This window comes from Leptonychotes weddellii, chromosome 12 (assembly GCF_054177405.1).
Source record: "Leptonychotes weddellii isolate Sample4059 chromosome 12, ASM5417740v2, whole genome shotgun sequence".
Taxonomy (NCBI): Eukaryota; Metazoa; Chordata; class Mammalia; order Carnivora; family Phocidae; genus Leptonychotes; species Leptonychotes weddellii.
Genome location: NC_138380.1, coordinates 65,047,456 through 65,067,309, shown reverse-complemented (window position 1 = coordinate 65,067,309; position 19,854 = coordinate 65,047,456). Strand labels below are relative to the sequence as shown.

The window sequence follows — 19,854 nt, the reverse complement described above, 5'->3', positions numbered from 1 at the left end:
ACCTTCGTATGAAATAGTTTTAAAACAAGACGTTTGATTCATTAAAACTCCAAGGTAGTCCTCATTATTATATAGCCATAGCTTTTGTTATTTTAATATGAGTTTTCCAAAGTGATGTTTCAGAAGCACATCATAAAATGAAAAGGGAGATTCACCATGGATTCAACCCTACTATTATCTTATTAGTTGAGTGTGGTAATTCATCTTTTTCCTATGCTGCCCATACTTTTCATCAGACCACTCTTAACATTATTGAAATTAAATTTAATTCCTTACTGTGAAGTGAAATGCTGGGTGATAATCAAGCATTTGTGAACAAAACCAAAGTTTTTTTGTTTAAATATAAGGTTTAAATAATAAGATGCTTGACTGAAAATTAGCTAGGATAATTTTGTTGGAAAATGTTTTTCTTTTTTTTTTTTTAAGATTTCATTTATTTATTTGACACAGAGAGGAGGGGCGAGAGAGCAAGCACAAGCAGGGGGAGCAGCAGGCAGAGGGAGAGGCAGGCTCCCCTCTGAACAGGGAGCCCGATGGGGGGCTCAATCCCAGGACCCTGGGATCAGGACTGGAACCAAAGGCAGCCGCTTAACCAGCAGAACCATCCAGGCACCCCAGAAAATGTTTTTCTTAAAAAAAAAAAAAAGAATGTTTTTCTTTCTGTAATCTTCCTCAGATATATCTGGGAGGGGGAGGAGGATTATATTAAGTGCAGTACAAATTGCAGCCATTTCTCCAGAGAGCTCTTCTCCCTCTCAGCTTGGCCTTGAGGCTCTGCTCACTTTCCTGTAATTCCTCAATAAAATGCTGCTCTCTGACAGGAAGGGTGATTCCCTTAAAATCCCCAGAACCACACTTTGGACATACGACCTTACCTTTACAACTTTACTGAAGGATTGTAGATAACAAAGTAAAATTTTAAAACCCAAGAGAACTAAAACCATATGCTAAACATGACTGTTTCTAAAGTAAAAGGAAAAGAACAAAACTTTAAACATGTCATGGGGACTGGGAGTTAGTTCCCTTCATAGACACCGAACATTATCTGGTTTTCCTATAGAAAATTTACTTCTATGCTGCTCCTCACTGAAGGGGGTTTCTTTATTCTTTTTAAAGATTTATTTATGTATTTTAGAGCGAGAAAGAGAGCGAGAGCAGAGGGAGAAAGAATCTCAAGCAGGCTCCACACCCAGCGCAGAGCCTGACACAGGGCTTGAGCTCAGGACCCTGAGATCATGACCTGAGCCAAAATCAAGAGTTGGTCCCTTAACTGACTGGGCCACCCAGGCACCCCTAACGGGGTTTTCTTTAATCCCTAATGTAAAAAAATCTCCATTTCAGAGAATTCTACTCCCTACCCACAGAAACTTATTTCACCCTAGGATCCACAGCCCACCCACACCCAAACCCCAATCTGCCCCTCCCCAAAAGGGCAGTTCACAGGACACAATTACACAAAACATTTCCCTAGGTCTGAGTTTTTCAGTAAGAGGCAGTTAAGCAAAACTGTCTCATTTGACACATCAAATTAAGATCCCTCAAGTTTCTACACCAGTGTGAAATGAAATGTACATCTTCATTTCTCCTGTAGTTTTTTGGTAACTTATTGGACCAAACACACACACCAAGGACAAATATTTTTCAGCTCTGGGACAATGCAAGGACAAATAAAGGAAGAGAAACATTTTCCTAAATGCAGCTAAATTCACACAGATTCCGTTGCTCTTAACAGAGATGGTACTATATGTGATTATGCAGAGAGAAGTGGTTTTCCCATTGTGCATCCTCAGAATTTCAGACCTTGCTAATTAGCGCATTTGAAATAATCGGATTATCTATTGCTGATGGATACTTTTCAGTGACACCAAAGATCTGGCAGTAGCTTTGAGATTATATCTTTACAATAATAAGTCAGAGAAAATTATCACTATTTCCTCTTTGTTGTTTACACTTGGGTGTCATATGTAGAAACTGTTGCCTAACCCAAGGTCATGGAGATTTATGCCTATGTTCTCTTCTGTGATTTTTATAGTTTTACTTCATATGTAGGCGTTCAGTAGATTTTTAGTTAATTTTTGTATATGGTATGAAATAGGGCTTTAAACTCATTCTTTTGCATGTGGATATTTAGTTGCCCCAGCACCATTTATTGAAAAGACTGTCCTTTCCCCATTGATTTATCCGAACACCCTTCAAAAATCAATTGACTGTATATGTTAGGGTTTAATTCTGGACTCTCAGTTCCATTCCATTCATCTATATGTCTATCCTTAGCTTTTGCTTCTCAGTAATATGCACACACATTCATAAATAAATGTATATTTATATAAACTTACAGCAATTTCTTTGAATGAGTGACTTCTAATTAACATGTCATAATTTCATATATGTGTGTGTGTGTATTTGTGTACTTATTTATACAAAGCTTGGGGACTTGATAAAATAACTTTTAATGCTCTTTCAGCTCTGTTAGATAAAATATGACTCTAACAATTAATTTTATGTATGTTTTTAGGTTAACAGGATTCCATCTGCTGCCATCAGAAACAAGTACCAAATCTCTGTTCTCACTACATTTGACCACTGATTTTGCAGTTAGTGTTCATGGGTTTAAAGTTTATTGTGAAGGTAAGTGATGATAATGTAAAAGGACCATTGCCCAGTTTAATGTGGTCAAACCAAAATTCTCCAGGGTGGAAATGGAAGAACCACCACAAGGAAGGAAGATACAGTTCATCTTCTTATCTCAAATCTTGTTCTAAGATTCACCTTCTTATTAATTATTAATATATAATAAAATGTTAGAATTAGTGGGCTTTAATGTTTTGTCATAGTGTGCCTAGACAGAGGAAAATCTTTCTTAGGAGAAGAGACTATGAAATCACTATAGACCTAGAGATTAACAAAAGGAAATGAAATGTGAGACTAACAGAAAACTAGGCCTGATTTGAGATTCGGGCCTCACAAACTCCACCCTATTCTTCTCTGTGCTCTACCTCTCAGCCAGGAAATAAACTAGTAATCTGTCTTCTTTGAAAGTTAGAACCAAGAGAAAAAAGTCCAGTAAGAGATGAGAGTTGACATCTTCCATTCCAAATCAGCCTTTTCAGTCCTGCAGATCCATAATCCTTTAACCACGGAGAGGAAAACTAAAAAGCTCTTGAGACAGTTTTTATTTGGAAGTTTGGTACAAAGTCATTTGGCATCAAAACATGACCTAAATTGATTAGAGGACATTTATAATCTTTATTTATCCCATGTAGTGTGGGTAGTCATATGTTTCACCATGGAAATACTGTTTGATAATGGGGTCGTACTCTGGGTTCTGCTGAGAGTGTTAAAAACATACAGAATCTGCATGTCTTTCATTTTTAAAATGTGAAAAAATTCTGATGGCAAAAATATTCTGAGGATTTCAGATACAGATCCTGCACTTGTAATTTCTTCTCTATGTGATTTGACAATAAATTTTTCAGTTTATTCCCTAGTTTCAAAAGAGCCCCTTCCTTACCCGTAGGAATATCATACCAGATTTCAACTCATCTCCCCAGGACTGTATTACCAGAATGCATCACATCAGGTTTGATATCATCTTAAGAAACACACAACTATTACAGAAGGGGTGGTTATTTTCTAAAGCACATAATTCAAAATATGAGGGGTTTTTTGGCTAAAACAACAGAATTTAATATTCTCACAGTTCTGGCTAGAATTCCCAGATCAAGGTGTTAGCTGATTGAGTTCCTGGCAAGAGCTCTCTTTCTGGCTTATAGATTGCCTTCTCACTGTGTCCTCACATGGTTGAGAGAACTCATGTGTCTCTTCCTTTTCTTATAAGGGCACCAGCCCTGTTGGATTAGGACCCCTCCCTTATGACCTCAGTTTACCTTTATCAGCTTCTTACTGGCCCTCTTTCCAAATATAATCACATTGAGGTTAAAGGCTTCAACATATTAATTTTTTCTTGAATCCTGTACCTTTGTAGTAAGTTTGAAGTTGGGAAATATGAGTTTTCCAACTTGGTTATTAATTTTCAGGCTTGTTTTGACTTTTCTGGGTCCCTCATTTTTATATGAATTTTAGGATCAGCTTATCAATTTCTACAAAAAGCCAGCTGTCTTTTTGATAGAGATTACATTGAATCTATGAATCAGTTTGGGGAGTATTGCCATCTTAACAACATTAAGTCTTAGAATCCATGAACATAGATGCCTTTCCATTTATTTAGGTCTTCTTTAATTTCTTTGAGTGATGTAAAGTGCTCTGTTTTCAAGCCTTCCACTTCTTCTGTTAAATGTATTTATAAGTGTTTTATTTATTTTTTTTGATGTTATACATAGTGTTATACATGGGATAATTTTCTTAATTGCATTTTCAGATTGTTCACTATAACTGTATAGAAATACAGTTATTTTTTGTAAATTGATCTTGTATCCTCCTAGCTTGCTGAACTCATTTACTAGTTCTAATAGGTTTTTAATAGTTCATCAAGATTTTCTGTATATAAAATTATGTCATCTGCAAATGTAGTTTTTTTTCCTTTCCAGTATGATTTCTTTTATTCTTTTTCTTACCTAATTTCTATGGCTTGAAACTCCAACACAGTGTTGAATAGAAGTGGTAAGAGCAGACATCCTTATCTTGTTCCTGAAACTAAGAGGAAAACATTCAGTGTTTCACCACTAAGTATGATACTAGCTGTGAGGTTTTTTGTAGATACCCTTTTTCAGATTGAGTTAGTTCCCTTCTAGTTTTAGTTTGCTGAGTGTTTTTATCTTGCAGGAGTATTGCATTTTTTTCAAATGCCTTTTCTGTGTCTGCTGAGATCATGTGGTTTTTGTCCTTATTAATATGTCATATTACATTGATTGATTATCATTTGTTGAACCAACCTTGCATTCCTGGAATAAATCCCACCTGGCCATGGTATATAATTCTGTTTGTATGTTGCTGGGTTTGGTTTACTTGTATTTTGATGAGGATCTCTGCATCTATATTCATAAGGGATATTGATCTGCCCTTTCTTGGGATGTCTTTGTTTGGTTTTGTTATCAAGATAATACTGGCCTTGGGGCGCCTGGGTGGCTCAGTCGTTAAGCGTCTGCCTTCGGCTCAGGTCATGATCCCAGGGTCCTGGGATTGAGCCCCACGTCCGGCTCCCTGCTCCGCAGAAAGCCTGCTTCTCCTTCTCCCACTCCCCCTGCTTGTGTTCCCTCTCTCACTGTGTCTCTCTCTGTCAAATAAATAAATAAAATCTTTAAAAAAAAAAAAAAAAGATACTACTGGCCTCATAGAGGATATTTGGATCCAATAATTTGGCCTGCTGTTTTTTGTTTTGATTGTTGTAGGCTGTCTATGCTGAGGATCAGCCTGAGGTTTAAAATTGTCTTTTCTGAGCCTTTTCCTGGGCATATATGCTCACTTTCTAAATTTCCTAGTATATGCAGTTGTTTGTTTTTAATGTCTGGCTCCCAAAAGAGGAAAAAGAGAAAAATGAAGGGAGGAGGGAAGTGTACCAGGCCTTTAAATCCCAGGGAAGTCACTTCAGCCAGAGGGGGAGGGGCTTGCAATGATTGGGGGAGGTGCAACAATGGCCACCCATTTTTTGTCTGCACCTCTCTGTTTAAAAGCAGCAAGCCGGGGTGCCTGGGTGGCTCAGTTGGTTCGGCATCTGACTCTTGGTTTCAGCTTGGGTCCTGATCTCAGGGTCATGAGATAGGGCCCCATGTCAGGCTCCAGGAGCCTGCTTAAGATTATCTCTCTCCCTCTCCCCCTCCCCTGCTCTCTCTCTTAAAAAAGAAAAAAAAAGCAGAAATCAGCAAGAAGAGCTCAGATATCTGATATTTGGAGGACAGGGTCCTTTTACTGCCCCCTGGCTCCTGTAGGTTTGGTGCAGGCTGCTCCAGGAGCATGTGTACAACTGCCAGTCAGGGCATTGGGATGGGGAATGGTAAATACATGGGTTACTTTATTTTATTTTTATTTTTATTTCAGTATAGTTAACATAGAATATTGTATTAGTTAAGTACAACATAGTGATTCAACAATTCTATATATTATTCAGTGCTCATCAAGATAAGTATACTGTTAATCCCCTTCACCTATTTCACCCATGCCCCCACCCACCTCCCTTCTGGTAACCATCAGTTTGTTTTCTATAGTTAAGAGTCTGTTTTTTGGTTCGTCCCTTCTTTTCTCTTCAATTGTTTGGTTTCTTAAATTCCACATGTGAGTAAAATCATTTGGTATTTGTCTTTCTCTGACAGACTTATTTCACTTAGCATTATACCCTCTAGATCCATCCTTGTTGTTTTAAATGGCAAGATTTCATTCTTTTTTATTGCTAAGTAAAATTCCATTATAGATAGAGAGATAGGTATAGAGATAAACACATACATATATACTACTTCATCTGTTCATCTAGTGATGGACACTTGTGCTGCTTCCATAATTTGGCTATTGTAAATAATGCTGCCCATAAACATAGGGGCGCATATATCCTCTCAAGTTAGTGTTTTTATATTTTTGGGGTAAAAACCCAGTAGTGCAATTACTGGATTGAATTACTGGATCATATGGTAATTCTATTTTTCAATTTTTTTAAGGAATCCTGTTTTCTACAGTGACTCTACCAGTTTGCGTTCCCATTAAAAGTTCATGAGGGTTCTTTTTTCTCCATATCCTTGCCAACAGTTGTTGTTTCTTGTGTTTTTTATTTTAGCCATTCTGACAGGTGTAAAGTGATATCTCATTGTGGTTTTGATTTGCGTTTCCCTGATGAATAGTGATGTTGAGCACCATTTCATGTGTCTGTTGGCTGTCTGTATGTCTTTGGAGAAATGTGTGTTCATGTCTTCTGCCCATTTTTTAATTGGATTGTTTGTTTTGCTGTTGAGTTGTATAAGTTCTTTATAGATTTTGAATACTAAACTTTTATTTTTTTTAATCTTTTTTTTTTTTTTTTTTTTTTAGATTTTTATTTATTTATTCATGAGAGACAGAGAGAGAGAGAGAGAGAAGCAGGCTCCCAAGGAGCAGGTAGCCCGATGCGGAACTCGATCCCAGGACCCTGGGATCATGACCTGAGCCGAAGGCAGACGCTTAACCATCTGAGCCACCCAGGCGCCCTAAACTTTTATTGAATATGTCATTTGCAAATATATTCTCCCATTCAGTAGGTTGTCTTTTAGTTTTGTTGATTATTTCCTTCACTGTGCAAAAACTTTTTATTTTGATGTAGTTCCATTAGTTTATTTTTGCTTTCATTTCCCTTGCCTCAGGAGACATATCTCGAAAAATGTTGCTATGGCCAATGTCAGAGAAGTTACTGCCTGTGCTCTCAGATTTTTGTGATTTCAAGTCTTGCATTTAGGTCTTTAAGCCATTTTGAGTTTATTTTTGTGTATGGTGTAAGAAAGTGGTCCAGTTTCATTCTTTTGCATCTAGCTGTCCAGTTTCCCAACACCATTTGTTGAAGAGACTGTCTTTTTCCCATTAGATATTGCCTCCTTTCTCAAAGGTTAATTGACCATATAATTATGGGTTTATATCTGGGCTCTCTATTCTGTTCTGATAATCTATCTGTCTGTTTTTGTGCCACTACCATACTATTTTGATTACTACAGCTTTGTAGTATATCTTGAAATCTGGGATTGGGACACCTCCAGTTTTGTTTATCTTTTTTGAGATTGTTTTGATTACTTGGGGTCTTTTATGGTTCTATACAAATCTTAGGTTTGTTCTAGTTCTGTGAAAAATGCTGTTGGTATTTTGATAGGGATTGAATTAAATCTGTAGATTGCTTTGGGTAATATGGACATTTTAACAATATTGCTTCTTCAAATCCATGATCATGGAGTATCTTTCCATTTGTGTGATCTTCAGTTTCTTTCATCACTGTTTTACAGTTGGTCTTTTCACCTCCTTGGTTAATTTTATTCCTAGGTATTTTATTATTTTTGGTACAATTGTAAATGGGATCATTTTCTTTTGGGGGGATAGTTTTCTATTATATGTGCTGCCGAAGCGAGCACTGGGGGGATTGTTTTCTTAATTTCTCTTTCTACTGATTCATTATTAGTGTATAGGAATGCAAAGGATTTCTGTATGTTGATTTTGTGTCCTGCAACTTAATTCATTTATCAGTTCAAGTAGTTTTTTGGTGGAGTCTTTAGGATTTTCTATATAAAGTATCATGTCATCTGCAAATAGTGAAAGTTTTACTTCTTCCTTACCAATCTGGATGCCCTTTATTTCTTTTTCTTGTCTAATTGCTGTGGCTAGGACTTCCTAGTACTATGTTGAATAAAAGTAGTGAGAGTGGACATCCTTGCCTTGTTTCTGATCTTAGGGGAAAAGCTCTTAGTTTTTCACCATTGAGTGTGATGTTAGCTATGGATTTTTCATATATGGCCTTTATTATGTGGAGGTATGTTTTCTCTAAACCTACTTTGGTAAAGGTTTTTATCATGAATGGATGTTGTACTTTGTCACATGCTTTTTCTGCATCTACTGAAATGATCATATGATTTTTATTCTTTCTCACTGATGTGACGTATCACATTGATTGATTTAATACTCTGGTTTCTCTTCAGATCGTATAAATCTTTTGCCTTTTATATTGATTGATTTACAAATATTGAATCCCCCTCACATCCCAGGAATAAATCCCACTTGATAGTGGTGAATGTATTATCGGATTTGATTTGCTAGGGATTTTTGCATCTATATTCATCAGAAATATTGGCCTATAGTTCTGGTTTTTTGAAGTGTCTTTATCTGGTTTTGGTATCAGGGTAATGCTGGCCTCAGTACATAGGTTAGTATTATAAATTTGGTTTGTGACTCTACTTTTTGTTTTCTACATGATTTAAGAGATTAATACATTTTTAAAAAATTAGTCTAAAAGCTAGTATTATTGTAAATTTGGTTTGTAACTCTACATTCTGTTTTCTAGATTAATGCTTTAAAAGAATTATTAGTTTATGTTTTGGGGCACATATTGTGTAAATATGTAATTTTGTGACATAACAACCAAAAGGGGCAGGGATAGAGCTCTAAAGGAGCAGAGTTTTTGCATGTTATTGAACTTAAGCTGGTATAAATGGAAATTAGAGTGTTACAACTTTAGCATGTTAAATGTAATCCCCATAGTAACCATGAAGAAAAAAATAGCTATGGAACATGAAAGTAAATAAAGGGAATTTAAACATTTCACTGCAAAAAAAAAATCAGCTAAACACAAAAGAAGACTGTAAGGCAGGAAATAAGGGTCAGAAATGCTCTATAGCATATAGAAAACAAATAGCAAAATGATAGAAGTTAAATCTCCCATCAATGGTTATTTTAACTGTAAATGAATAAGCCAGTCACAAAAACATAAATACTTTGTGATTCCACTTATATGAAGTACTTAGTGTAATCAGAATCATAAAGACAGAAAGAATGGTGGATGTCAGGGGCTAGGGGGGAGGGGGAATGGGGAATATTATTTAATGAGTTTCAGTTTTATAAGATGAAAGTCATGACGATGATAGTGATGATCACACAACATTGTTCAGCATATTTAACACCATTGCACTGTATATTTAAAAATGTTTGAGATAGTAAATTTTGCTATGTGTACTTGCCCAACATTTTTAGACTACAGTTGACCTTTGAATAACATGGGTTTGAACTGCATGGGTCTACTTACATTTGGATTTTTTTTATAAATACAGTATAATACTGAAAATGTATTTTCCTTATGATTTTCTTAATAACATTTTCTTTTCTCCTAGCTTACTTTATTGTAAGAATACAGTATATAATACATATACAAAATATGCATTAATCGACTATGTTATTGGTAAGGCTTCTGCTCAACAGTAGGCTATTAGTAGTTAAGTTTTTGGGAAGTCAAAAAGTTACATACAGATTTTCAACTGCGGGTCTGCTGCACTTTATTACTATATTTCATAATGGAATATTAATAGATGGAATAGCTACCCAAATAAAACTATGAAGACCATATAGGAAAATGGGGAAATATGATAAAAATTTTAATATATATTAATAGTTGCTAATTATAAAAACATATGTGCTAAACACTGTTTTGATTTTTTTTGCATTTAATACGTTATATACAGTAAATTCTCATTATAGCACAACACCTTAGGAATTTTTTTTTTATCAGAAGGGAAAAATCAAGGCACAGATTGACTTTCACAAGACCAAGTAGCTAATTAGGGTCAGAGCCAGGATGCAAAATTGTTGGTTCCAAAGCCCAGTATATTTACTGCACTGCTATTATATAAAACAAACTATGTGCGTATGGTTATAAACACCAAGGTAAAAGATAACTTGCAAACATTAAATTGGCTGTGTTAAGAGAATAGGATTATGTGACTTCTTTTTTACTCTTTTTGTAACAAATACTCATTGGGAAAAAGGTGGAAACTACAAATAAGCAAAAAATTAAATAAATAAAAGTTAAGTGTTATCTCAGTCCCCCCAGATTTAATCACTATTATGTTGTTTCCTGTTTAAAAACTTATTTTACTGTTGTTTCACCATGTTTTTAAATTAAAATGTAATAAAATAGAGGTATAGTACACATGATAATAATCCAAGGTACACTGTGGAAAATTCAGCTACGATTTCTTCACAGGGCATAATAGACAGTCGTAAAGATTAACAGGGCTTAAAATGTTTAAATGTTAAATGGAACTCTATTAATAGCTGCTATTGATTAAGTATCTTCCATATACTAAACACTTTTCTTTTGGTGACTTATATGGAAAATTCAGCCTTCTCTCAGTTTTCCTAATTCTTCCTTTAACTCTACCAATAAGGAGGAATGCTAATATAAATGAAGGTAAGGTAAGGGTATTTACTGCATCATAGAACCCTTACAAATTTCTGTTTCTTTTCCACAACTTTGGCACTAGGACAGTCCTGCATCTGCCCTATGCCCTATGCCATCTGCCCTAAGCCTATGGTTAGGGTAGGGTAACTGTTAGAACAAAACACCCCAAAACCTCAGACCCTCACTAAGAGTTTATTTCTCACTTATTCAGCAGTGCAAAATAGCTATGCCTGGTTGAGGGGCTGTCTTCTGAGTTGAGACTCAGGGAGCGAGACTCCCTAGTTTTGTGGGTCTACCACGCCCAGGACCTCCAGCCAGACAGGGAATGGAATGTCTATTTAGGAGCTAGGTCTGAAAACAACTTACATCATTTCTGCCTACATTTCATTCAGAGAAGTCAATCACAGGAGCCCTATATAATCACAAGGGAAGCTTGGAAATGTAGTCTGGTAGGATGCCAAGAAGGAAAAGAGGATGGGGTTTGTTGTAGAGGTAGCAGTAGCAGTTACCACATATGCCCTAACCTGGCCTGGGGTGAGTGGATGGATTATGCTATGTTCTAGGCTTTAGGATGAACAATTTCCTTTTGCTGGTATTTAAATTTTTCTTTCTTTATCATCAGCATTGTGAAAATAAGGTTAGGGATTAAAAGATACTCACCTGTTTTGGTTATAATCCACTAAGATATATCAGTACAAACCAAACTAATTGGACTCCTTTTCTAGAATACCATATACAAAGAAAAAAATCAACTCTTTTTTTATGAGCTGCCAACAGGCATCTTATGTCACAGAGAAGAGCCTGAGAAAATGAAGCTAAAACATAGAATCTGAGACAGGAGAAATGCAAAGCATCCTGATTCTGCTCAGTTTCTGAATGTAGTTGTGAAACAAAAGCAGAAAGCCCTCATTCTTTAGGAAAAAAATATTAATATTAACTTCCTCTTTAAGAATGGAGATTAGCTTTTTATCAGTAAAATTTGTTAGCTAGATAGAAAGCCAAAGAAATGCATTTTTGTTTTGAAAACCTACTTTTCACAAGATAAAAATTTTCTTAGTGCAACTAAGTTACTAGTTTACTTTTCTGTTACACAAATGAAACCTTTAATTGATTTCATTGCTTCAAATGTTTGTGAAAAATTGTTTAGCTAAATTAGAAAAGTCACAATAATAATTATGAAAATAAGATAAGGTTTTGAATTGTATCTGTTTATGTAAATTATTCAACAGTAAGCCTCCTAAGCTATTTTTAAAGATGCATTGTATTCACTGACTCTAGAAACTACAGTTTTAACTATTCTCTTCTCCTCCTACTACAGCAGAATTTTATTTATTTTTTTTTTAAAGATTTTATTTATTTGTTTGACAGAGAGAGAGAGAAAGTAAGAGAGGGAACACAAGCAGTTAGAGTGGGAGAGGGAGAAGCAGGCTTCCTGCTGAGCAGGGGGCCGATGTGGGGCTCGATACAGGGCTCGATCCCAGGACCCTGGGATCATGACCTGAGCCGAAGACAGACGCTTAATGGACTGAGCCACTCAGGCACCCCTACAGTAGAATTTTAATAAAATGATTTTAAACAGTTTTTGCCTCCAGAACCCAAACACAATGCAGTGTTTTCTTCCTCACAGTTAACAGAAAACTAGTTTTTCACCTGGGTCTTCTCTGGCTTCAGTTACATGAGCAGGGGTTTTTTTGTTTTTGTTTTTGTTTTTTTAGCTTAACTAGATAAAGTTTCTATCTTTTGCAATGGAAAGAGTTTTGACAAAACAGTGTTTGCTTGATGTCTAGGAACCCTTATCCACTGTTGGTGGGAGTGCAAACTGGTGCAGCCACTGTGGAAAACAGCATGGAGTTTACTCAAAAAGTTAAAAATGGAACTACCCTATGATCTAGTAATCACACTACTGAGTATTTACCCAGAAAATACAAAAACATTAATTCAAAGGGATACATGCACCCCTATGTTTATGGCAGTATTATTTACAGTAGCCAAATTATGGAAGCAGCCCAAGTGTCCACCAATAGATGAATGGATAAAGAAGATGTGGTATATATTAACTACTTTTTTGACTTTTGTTATTTTCAACTTCAGTGGGTTTACTGACCTTGGCTCTGCTTTATGCTTAACAGAGCTATCCCATTCCTCATGGAGAAACAATAGGTATAGTACATTCATTTCAGCTTCTAAGCTGGCATCTAAAATGAAATTGCTCTGCTTTGTAACTCCAATGCAAGGTACTAATGACGTCATTACCTATAAATCTTGGGTTGTATAAAGGCATTGTATAACAAAGAATTTTTAAATGGAATCATTACTTTTTAAAAATTATTAACATAATTACAAGGTAACAGAACGAGTATACAAAATAGTGTCTCTGATATTTTATTATGATAACATTTAAGTGGTAGCCATAAATTGTCATTATCTCTTAGGAATGCATGAAAAGACACATGACATGCAATTCTCTTGTATCCAGTGTCAGTTATATAAGTACCTCATAAATTTTCAGTTTTTATTATGGGTACACTGTTCAAAATTTAATTGCACATGTAAAAAGTTTTAAAGCTGTTATTTTGTCCATAATTTCATATGCTCCTATCATAGTTAGTGCCCGAGTTAGTTGGTCTCCTAAAGCAGCAGTAGTTAGTGACAAGTTGTTACTTTCCATTTTCCACCTATCAAGTGCTTGGCGGACTCTCTCATTTAATGAAACAGTGCTGAAAATTTTAAAGATAATATTATTTTAATCACCAATTAAGAACATTTAAGTTACTTAAATATTATATACCTAAGTTTTCAAATCAATTTACCAGGTTGAAGTGAAGATTAAATTATTGGTGAAGATTGTTCGTATAAAATTAGCACAGAGCTTGGCAAATAGTGAATGTTAGCTCCATGCCAACCCTTGTTTCCTTGTAGAAAATCAATTCAATCAACATTCAGTTCTAAGAGAGATTTACTCAAGATCTCACAACAATAACTGTGGGTTATTTATCCTAAGGCAGTATATTACTGCTACAGTACTACGTGCTTTATAACTTGATCTCATGACAACTCTCTTAGGTAAGTATATCCATTTTACCAGTGGAGAAACTGAAGTACCTGTAGGTTAAGGGACTTATCCAAGGTCACAAAACTAGTTGTAATTTAAAGCCAGACAGTCTGCCATGAGGGCCCTTACTCTTAACTACATTGCCCACATGGTTCTCAAATATCTAATAAACTAACATCAGTCTTTTACAGCAAATTAGAATTCATGTTAATCTGATGTTTCAAAACCTTATAATATCAAAATGATATAAATCAGAACATAAGAATAAGCTTATACCACATGTTGTTCTTCATACATACCTCTTTGCAGACATATCTGTTTCTGAGATGACCAGGTTTAATTTTTGACACAAAAATTTAAAACTTGTTTCAGTGATGTTATTGGCAACTATGTTGAAGATCTTCTCTAGGATTTTCTCTACATTTGAACATAAAAAAAATTTAAGTCCTTTCTTTTGAAAAACATACTCTGTTTTGAGTTATTATTTTATCTGAGTCCCTTACTTCTGTGCTCCTATCAAATGTCTATGTCAAGTAAAATTGAAAAGTAAGATGCAGACCTAATATACAAACTGAAATTTGAACCATTTGTTCTATTTCTTCCAAAATCTGAATAATCAACATGTAATGGCCGTTTAAAAGTATATCATAAGCGACTACAAAATGATTTTCAAAAACTTTCTTAAATTCTTTGAGGATTTGAAATGAATTTAACTCCATCCTTTGATTCAAGCTTTTTAATGGGCTTCTTTATGTACCATCTTAAAAAAACCAAGTTTACATCTACTATAAATATAGTGTATATGTATATATTTTATTTTCAAATCACTTTAATAGAGTGCTGGCTTAGATATAAGTAGAGAGTTTTTAGTTTTTTTGGTTTTTTTTTTTTTTAAAAGCTTCCAGCTAACTTGGACTAGATCTATTTTTGTTATTGATTAAGGTACTTTGGGAATTTTTAAGAACTAGCAATCTCCCACCCCCCTGTAATCATCTCAGCCCCTCAGGCTAGATTGTATGCTAATGATATAAATGAAAGTCCAATATCCTAAGCAAAATTTTAAGGAAGGAACCTCATGTTCTTTGCTAATTGGAGAATAAATGTATCTCCCATGATGACTTCCTTCCCCTCTCTCTGTGTACCTGCAGTATGAAGGCCCCTTGGGTATAAAGAAAGGATATAAATGGCTAGGGTTCTCTCATTTTTGCCGACTTTGATCTGTTGCCACTTCTCTAAAGTCTCTTCCTGCTTTTTTTTTTTTTTTAATTTATTTGCCAGAGAGAGAGAAAGAGAGAGCACAAGCAGGGGGAACAACAGGTAGAGAGAGAGGAGAAGCAGGCTCCCCGCTGAGCAAGGAGCCCGACGTGGGACTCGATTCCAGACGCTTAACCATAAAGTCTCTTCCTGTTACCTAATAGTAATACTTTATGGATTCTTGGAAACTTCTAAAAACTTCATTTTATACAAGTAGGTATCACAGGAGTGCCTGGGTGGCTCAGTCAGTTAAGCGTCTTCCTTCAGCTCAGGTCATGATCCCAGGGTCCTGGGATCAAGCCCCACGTTGGGCTCCCCACTCAGTGAGAAGCCTGTTTCTCCCTCTCTCTGCTGCTCCCCCTGCTTGTACTCTCTCTCTGTCAAATAAATAAATAAAATCTTAAAAAAAAAAAGTAGTTATCATAAAATATTCCTTTTTAACGATAATGAGCAGAACCAACTTACATAGCAAGTTAGAAAAAACAGCTACTGTGACTTTTAATTTTATCTCTTAGGTTCCTTCCATCAGTGAGGCCCAAGTCTTAGAGAAATTTTTAACTGGTAGCCATGCATGGATGTATATTGTGACTTAAAGAGAACTGTACATTTTTAGTGACCATCTCACTAGATTATGAAATTATGCTGATATAAGCTCCTGATTACAGACAGGGAACATAATAGAATGATATGGAGGGATGGTTTTGTATATTTCCCCAAATCTGGATCCATACTTATTAAATTGACTTAATACTTTATAAGTACTCATTGAATTGGAGGACCAGACTCTGGATCCAGTCTAAGGATTGACAGTGAGAAGCAAAGTCAGAGTCCCGGGAAAAAGCTTAGTTGTTCGGAACTTAGCCCCAAGGCAAGAATTGGACAGTGAAATTTCCCTGCCAGAGGTTTGGAGAAACCAATCTCCATCTGGTCCAGTGGAAGGATATTTAAAGAAAATGGACCTGTTATCTGAAACAATCAGGGACAACCAAAGGAATGCTTAAGGACGAAGAATGAAGACTACCCATGACTGCAGACAGGTGATCATAGTGGGCCAAAAGCTGATTGGCTTCATTGGAAAAGGTCTAAGTACTTTCTTCAAGGCCAGATGAGAGTTTTAGAACAACTACATGTGGTGATACAGATCAGAACCCATGAAGAAGTTTTTGTGTGGAATATCTAAGTCTGGGCACAACCATGATGAAAAACCTGTGGAAGGGTATTGAGGCCAATAGGTGGATAACAGGCTACTCCTCCACTTGGGTTTGCCTGTTTCCAATGGTTTAGTTTGTGTGGACCCAGATTAAATAATCTGAATTATCAAAATAAACTCCTAACCCTCAGAAAAGGGAAGATGATAAATATTTTAATGCCTCTGCCAGATTGAAAACCTCTATAAAGCATACTATCTTTTAATTTATAGATGATACTAGAAAATGACTTATAAGCTAGTAGGTCACTTTCTCATCACCTACCATCTCTTTGATCTACTCTCTGTAGATAGTGTGCAATAGTATACAATTGTTTTCCTTTACAGATTTCCATTGGAGGTCTCAGCAAAGGGTTATCATCAAAATTTATCTCCTTCAGTGAAAAAAGGTTGTGGATACCATTAGGCAGAACTGTCAGATTATTTCCTAGTAGAAAAGAAGTTATAATTGAATTATACCTTTCTGTATAAAGAAAAATCTGAAGATAAATAACAACTACTTATGGGGCATTTACTGTGTCTCGCTGGCAACATACCAGATACACCAAATATAAATTCTTGTCATCGTTTCCTTGCTAGGAGTGAAAAGAAGGAAGTATAGAAACAGAGCTGTGGTTCTTTTCTCTCAGAGGATGGCAAAATGAGATAGGAAGCTGTTCTCTTATAGTACAGGAAATGACTTTGTGATGGTAATCTTTTAAATAAACTTTTTATTTAAAATAATTTCAGATGTACAGCAAGTTGCAGAAATTGTAGAGAATTCCTGTATATTCCTCACCCAGTTTTAGTTTCACCTGATGTTACCATCTCACATTATTGTATTACATTTGTCAAAACTAAGAAACATTGGCACATTACTATTAAATAAACTTCAGACAATTTTGGATTTCATTAGTTTTTTCTATCAGTATCCTTTTTCTGTTCTAGAATCCATTCCAGGATAACACACTGCATACAGTTACGTCTTCTTCGTTTCCTCTGGTCTGAGACAGTTGCTCAGTCTTTTCTTGTTTTTCATGATCTTGACAGTTGAGTAGTACTGATTAGGTATTTTTATAGAATATTCCTTAATTTGAGTTTATCTGATATATTTTCTCATAATTAGACTGGGGTTATGGGTTTCTGGAGAGAATACCACAGAGATGAAGAACTCTCATCACATCACAGCAGGGGTACCTGATGCCCATACGACTTTACTAGCAATGTTAAGCTTGATCCCTTCGCTAAAACAGTGTCTTGCCAGGTTTCTCTGATATAATGTTTTGATTTTTTCTTGTCCATACTCTATATTTTTTGGAACTGAGTTACAAGGTCTAGTCCACCCTCAAGGAGTGGGGGTTAAACTCTACTTCCCTAAAGTGTAATGTTTTCAAGACACCTTAATCCAATATAAACTGACGGTAAAAAGTAAAACTATGGTGACTAACAAGGTAAGACTTTGTAATCATTTAGAGAGGAACTGACCTATAAGTTTGCCTATTATTTATACATTTATAGTTATATTATTTATAGTCATAAAGGAACCTGGTTCATTTCAGTGAAGAGTGGCATTCAGAAACCAAGATCAGGATACTAGTTTTTCTCATTGCTTCTGGGAGTGTGTACGTGTATATATATATAGGTATGTATATATATATAAGGGGTTTTATAATGTACATTATAAGCTCATAATTATAAATATATATGTGTTAATGCATATGTATACACAACATATAGTATTTAGGGTCTGGCTTCTTTCATTCAGCATAATGCATTTGAGATTTATTGGTGTTTAATGACATATCAATAGTTTGTTCCTTTTTATTAATGAGAAATATTCCATTATATGGATGTACATACATCATCCATTCGCTAACTAAAGGACATTCTGAATGATTCCACTTTTTGGTGATTATGAATAAAACCACTCTATATATTTACACTCAGTTTTTTTATTGAATATACATTTACATTTCACTTGAAATGAAAGTGTAGTTGGAGTGTGATTGGTGGGTTGTATGGTAAATATACATATAACTTTATAAGAAATTATGAAACTGTTTTCCAGAGTGTGTATCATTTTGCATTCCTACCATCAATGTATCAGAGTTGAAGTTATAGCTCTTGGTATTGTCAGATTTTAATTTTAGTTATTCTAAGAGAAAGATTTCATTGTAGCAGCTCTTTCTGCCCACAGGTCCTGTCCCCATGCTTTAATAAAGGCTCCTTTTTGCATGCACACATACAAAAAAAATCTCATTGTAGATTTAATTTGCATTTCTCTCATGACTAATGACTTCAGTATATTTCCTTGTGCTTATTTGCCATTCATATACATTCTTTGTAAAGTATCTGTTCAAAATTTATGACAATTTTTATTGAGGCAACTGTTTAATATTGACTTTTGAGAATGATTTTTTATGTATTCAGCAAATATTTTCTTCTGGTCTGTGGCTTTTCATTCTTTTAACAACACCTTTTGAAGGGCAGAGGTTTAATTTTGATGAAGTCCAATTAATTTTTTTGTAGATTGTGATTTTGGTGTTGTATCTAAGAAATCTTTGCCAAGGTTACAAATATTTTCTTCTATGTTTTTATCTAGCAGTTTTATAGTTTTAGCTTTTACATTTAGGTCTGTGATTCATTTTCAGTTGGTTTTTTATATGGTATGTGGTATGGATCAAAGTTTTTTTGTTTTTTTTTTTAATGTTGCAGTTTGTTTTGTTTTTTGGCTTGTGTCCATCTGGTTGCCCTAGCACCATTTGTTGAAAACACTACCTTCTTGGGATGCTTGGGTGGCTCAGTCCATTAAGCGTCTGCCTTCTGCTCAGGTCATGATCCCAGGATTCTGGGATTGAGCCCCGAGTTGGGTGCTGCACTCACAGAAAGCCTGCTTCTCCCTCTGCCTGCTGCTTGTGCATGCTCTCTCTCTCTCTCTGGCAAATAAATAAAATCTTAAAAAAAAAAGAAAAGAAAGTACTACCTTCTCCATTGAATTACATTCACATATTTGTCAAAAATCAATTGGCCATATATGCATGGGTCTGTTTCTACACTCTCTATTCCATTGATCTATGTCTGTCATTTTGCCAATTATACACTGTCTTTACTACCATAGCCTTTCATAAGGCTTAAAAATCAGGTTGTATGTATCCTTCAACTTTGTTCTTTTTTCAAAATAATTTTAACTAGGGGCGCCTGGGTGGCTCAGTCGTTAAGCGTCTGCCTTCGGCTCAGGTCATGATCCCAGAGTCCTGGGATCGAGCCCCACATCGAGCCCCACATCGAGCTCCCTGCTCCGCGGGAAGCCCGCTTCTCCCTCTCCCACTCCCCCTGCTTGTGTTCCCTCTCTCATTGTCTCATTGTGTCTCTCTCTGTCACAATAATTTTAGCTATTCTATTTCTTTTGCCTTTTATATAAATTTTAGAATTAGCTCATTGCTTTCTGAAATAAAAAACCTTGCTGGGATGTATATTGGAAATGAGTTGAATTTAAAAATAAGTTGGGGAGGGGGG

The 19,854-nt window shown here is 35.5% G+C and overlaps 2 protein-coding genes across 2 annotated transcripts in view; one reads left to right on the top strand and one right to left on the bottom strand.

Annotated features, from left to right (window-relative positions):
• The window catches only part of LOC145716576 (uncharacterized), a 94,320-nt gene that overhangs the window by 3,092 nt on the left and 71,374 nt on the right, over positions 1–19,854 (top strand). Inside the window, exon 2 of the mRNA XM_081800577.1 lies at positions 2,516–2,628. Within this exon, the coding sequence (XP_081656703.1) occupies positions 2,516–2,628 (113 nt within the window). The remainder of the gene's footprint in view (positions 1–2,515; positions 2,629–19,854) is intronic.
• The window catches only part of LRRD1 (leucine rich repeats and death domain containing 1), a 23,471-nt gene continuing 16,827 nt past the window's right edge, over positions 13,211–19,854 (bottom strand). The window contains exons 5-7 of the mRNA XM_006732660.3: positions 16,625–16,786; positions 14,198–14,315; positions 13,211–13,563 (exon numbers count right to left, since the gene is read on the bottom strand). Of these exons, the coding sequence (XP_006732723.1) occupies positions 13,377–13,563; positions 14,198–14,315; positions 16,625–16,786 (467 nt within the window). The 3' untranslated portion in view covers positions 13,211–13,376. The remainder of the gene's footprint in view (positions 13,564–14,197; positions 14,316–16,624; positions 16,787–19,854) is intronic.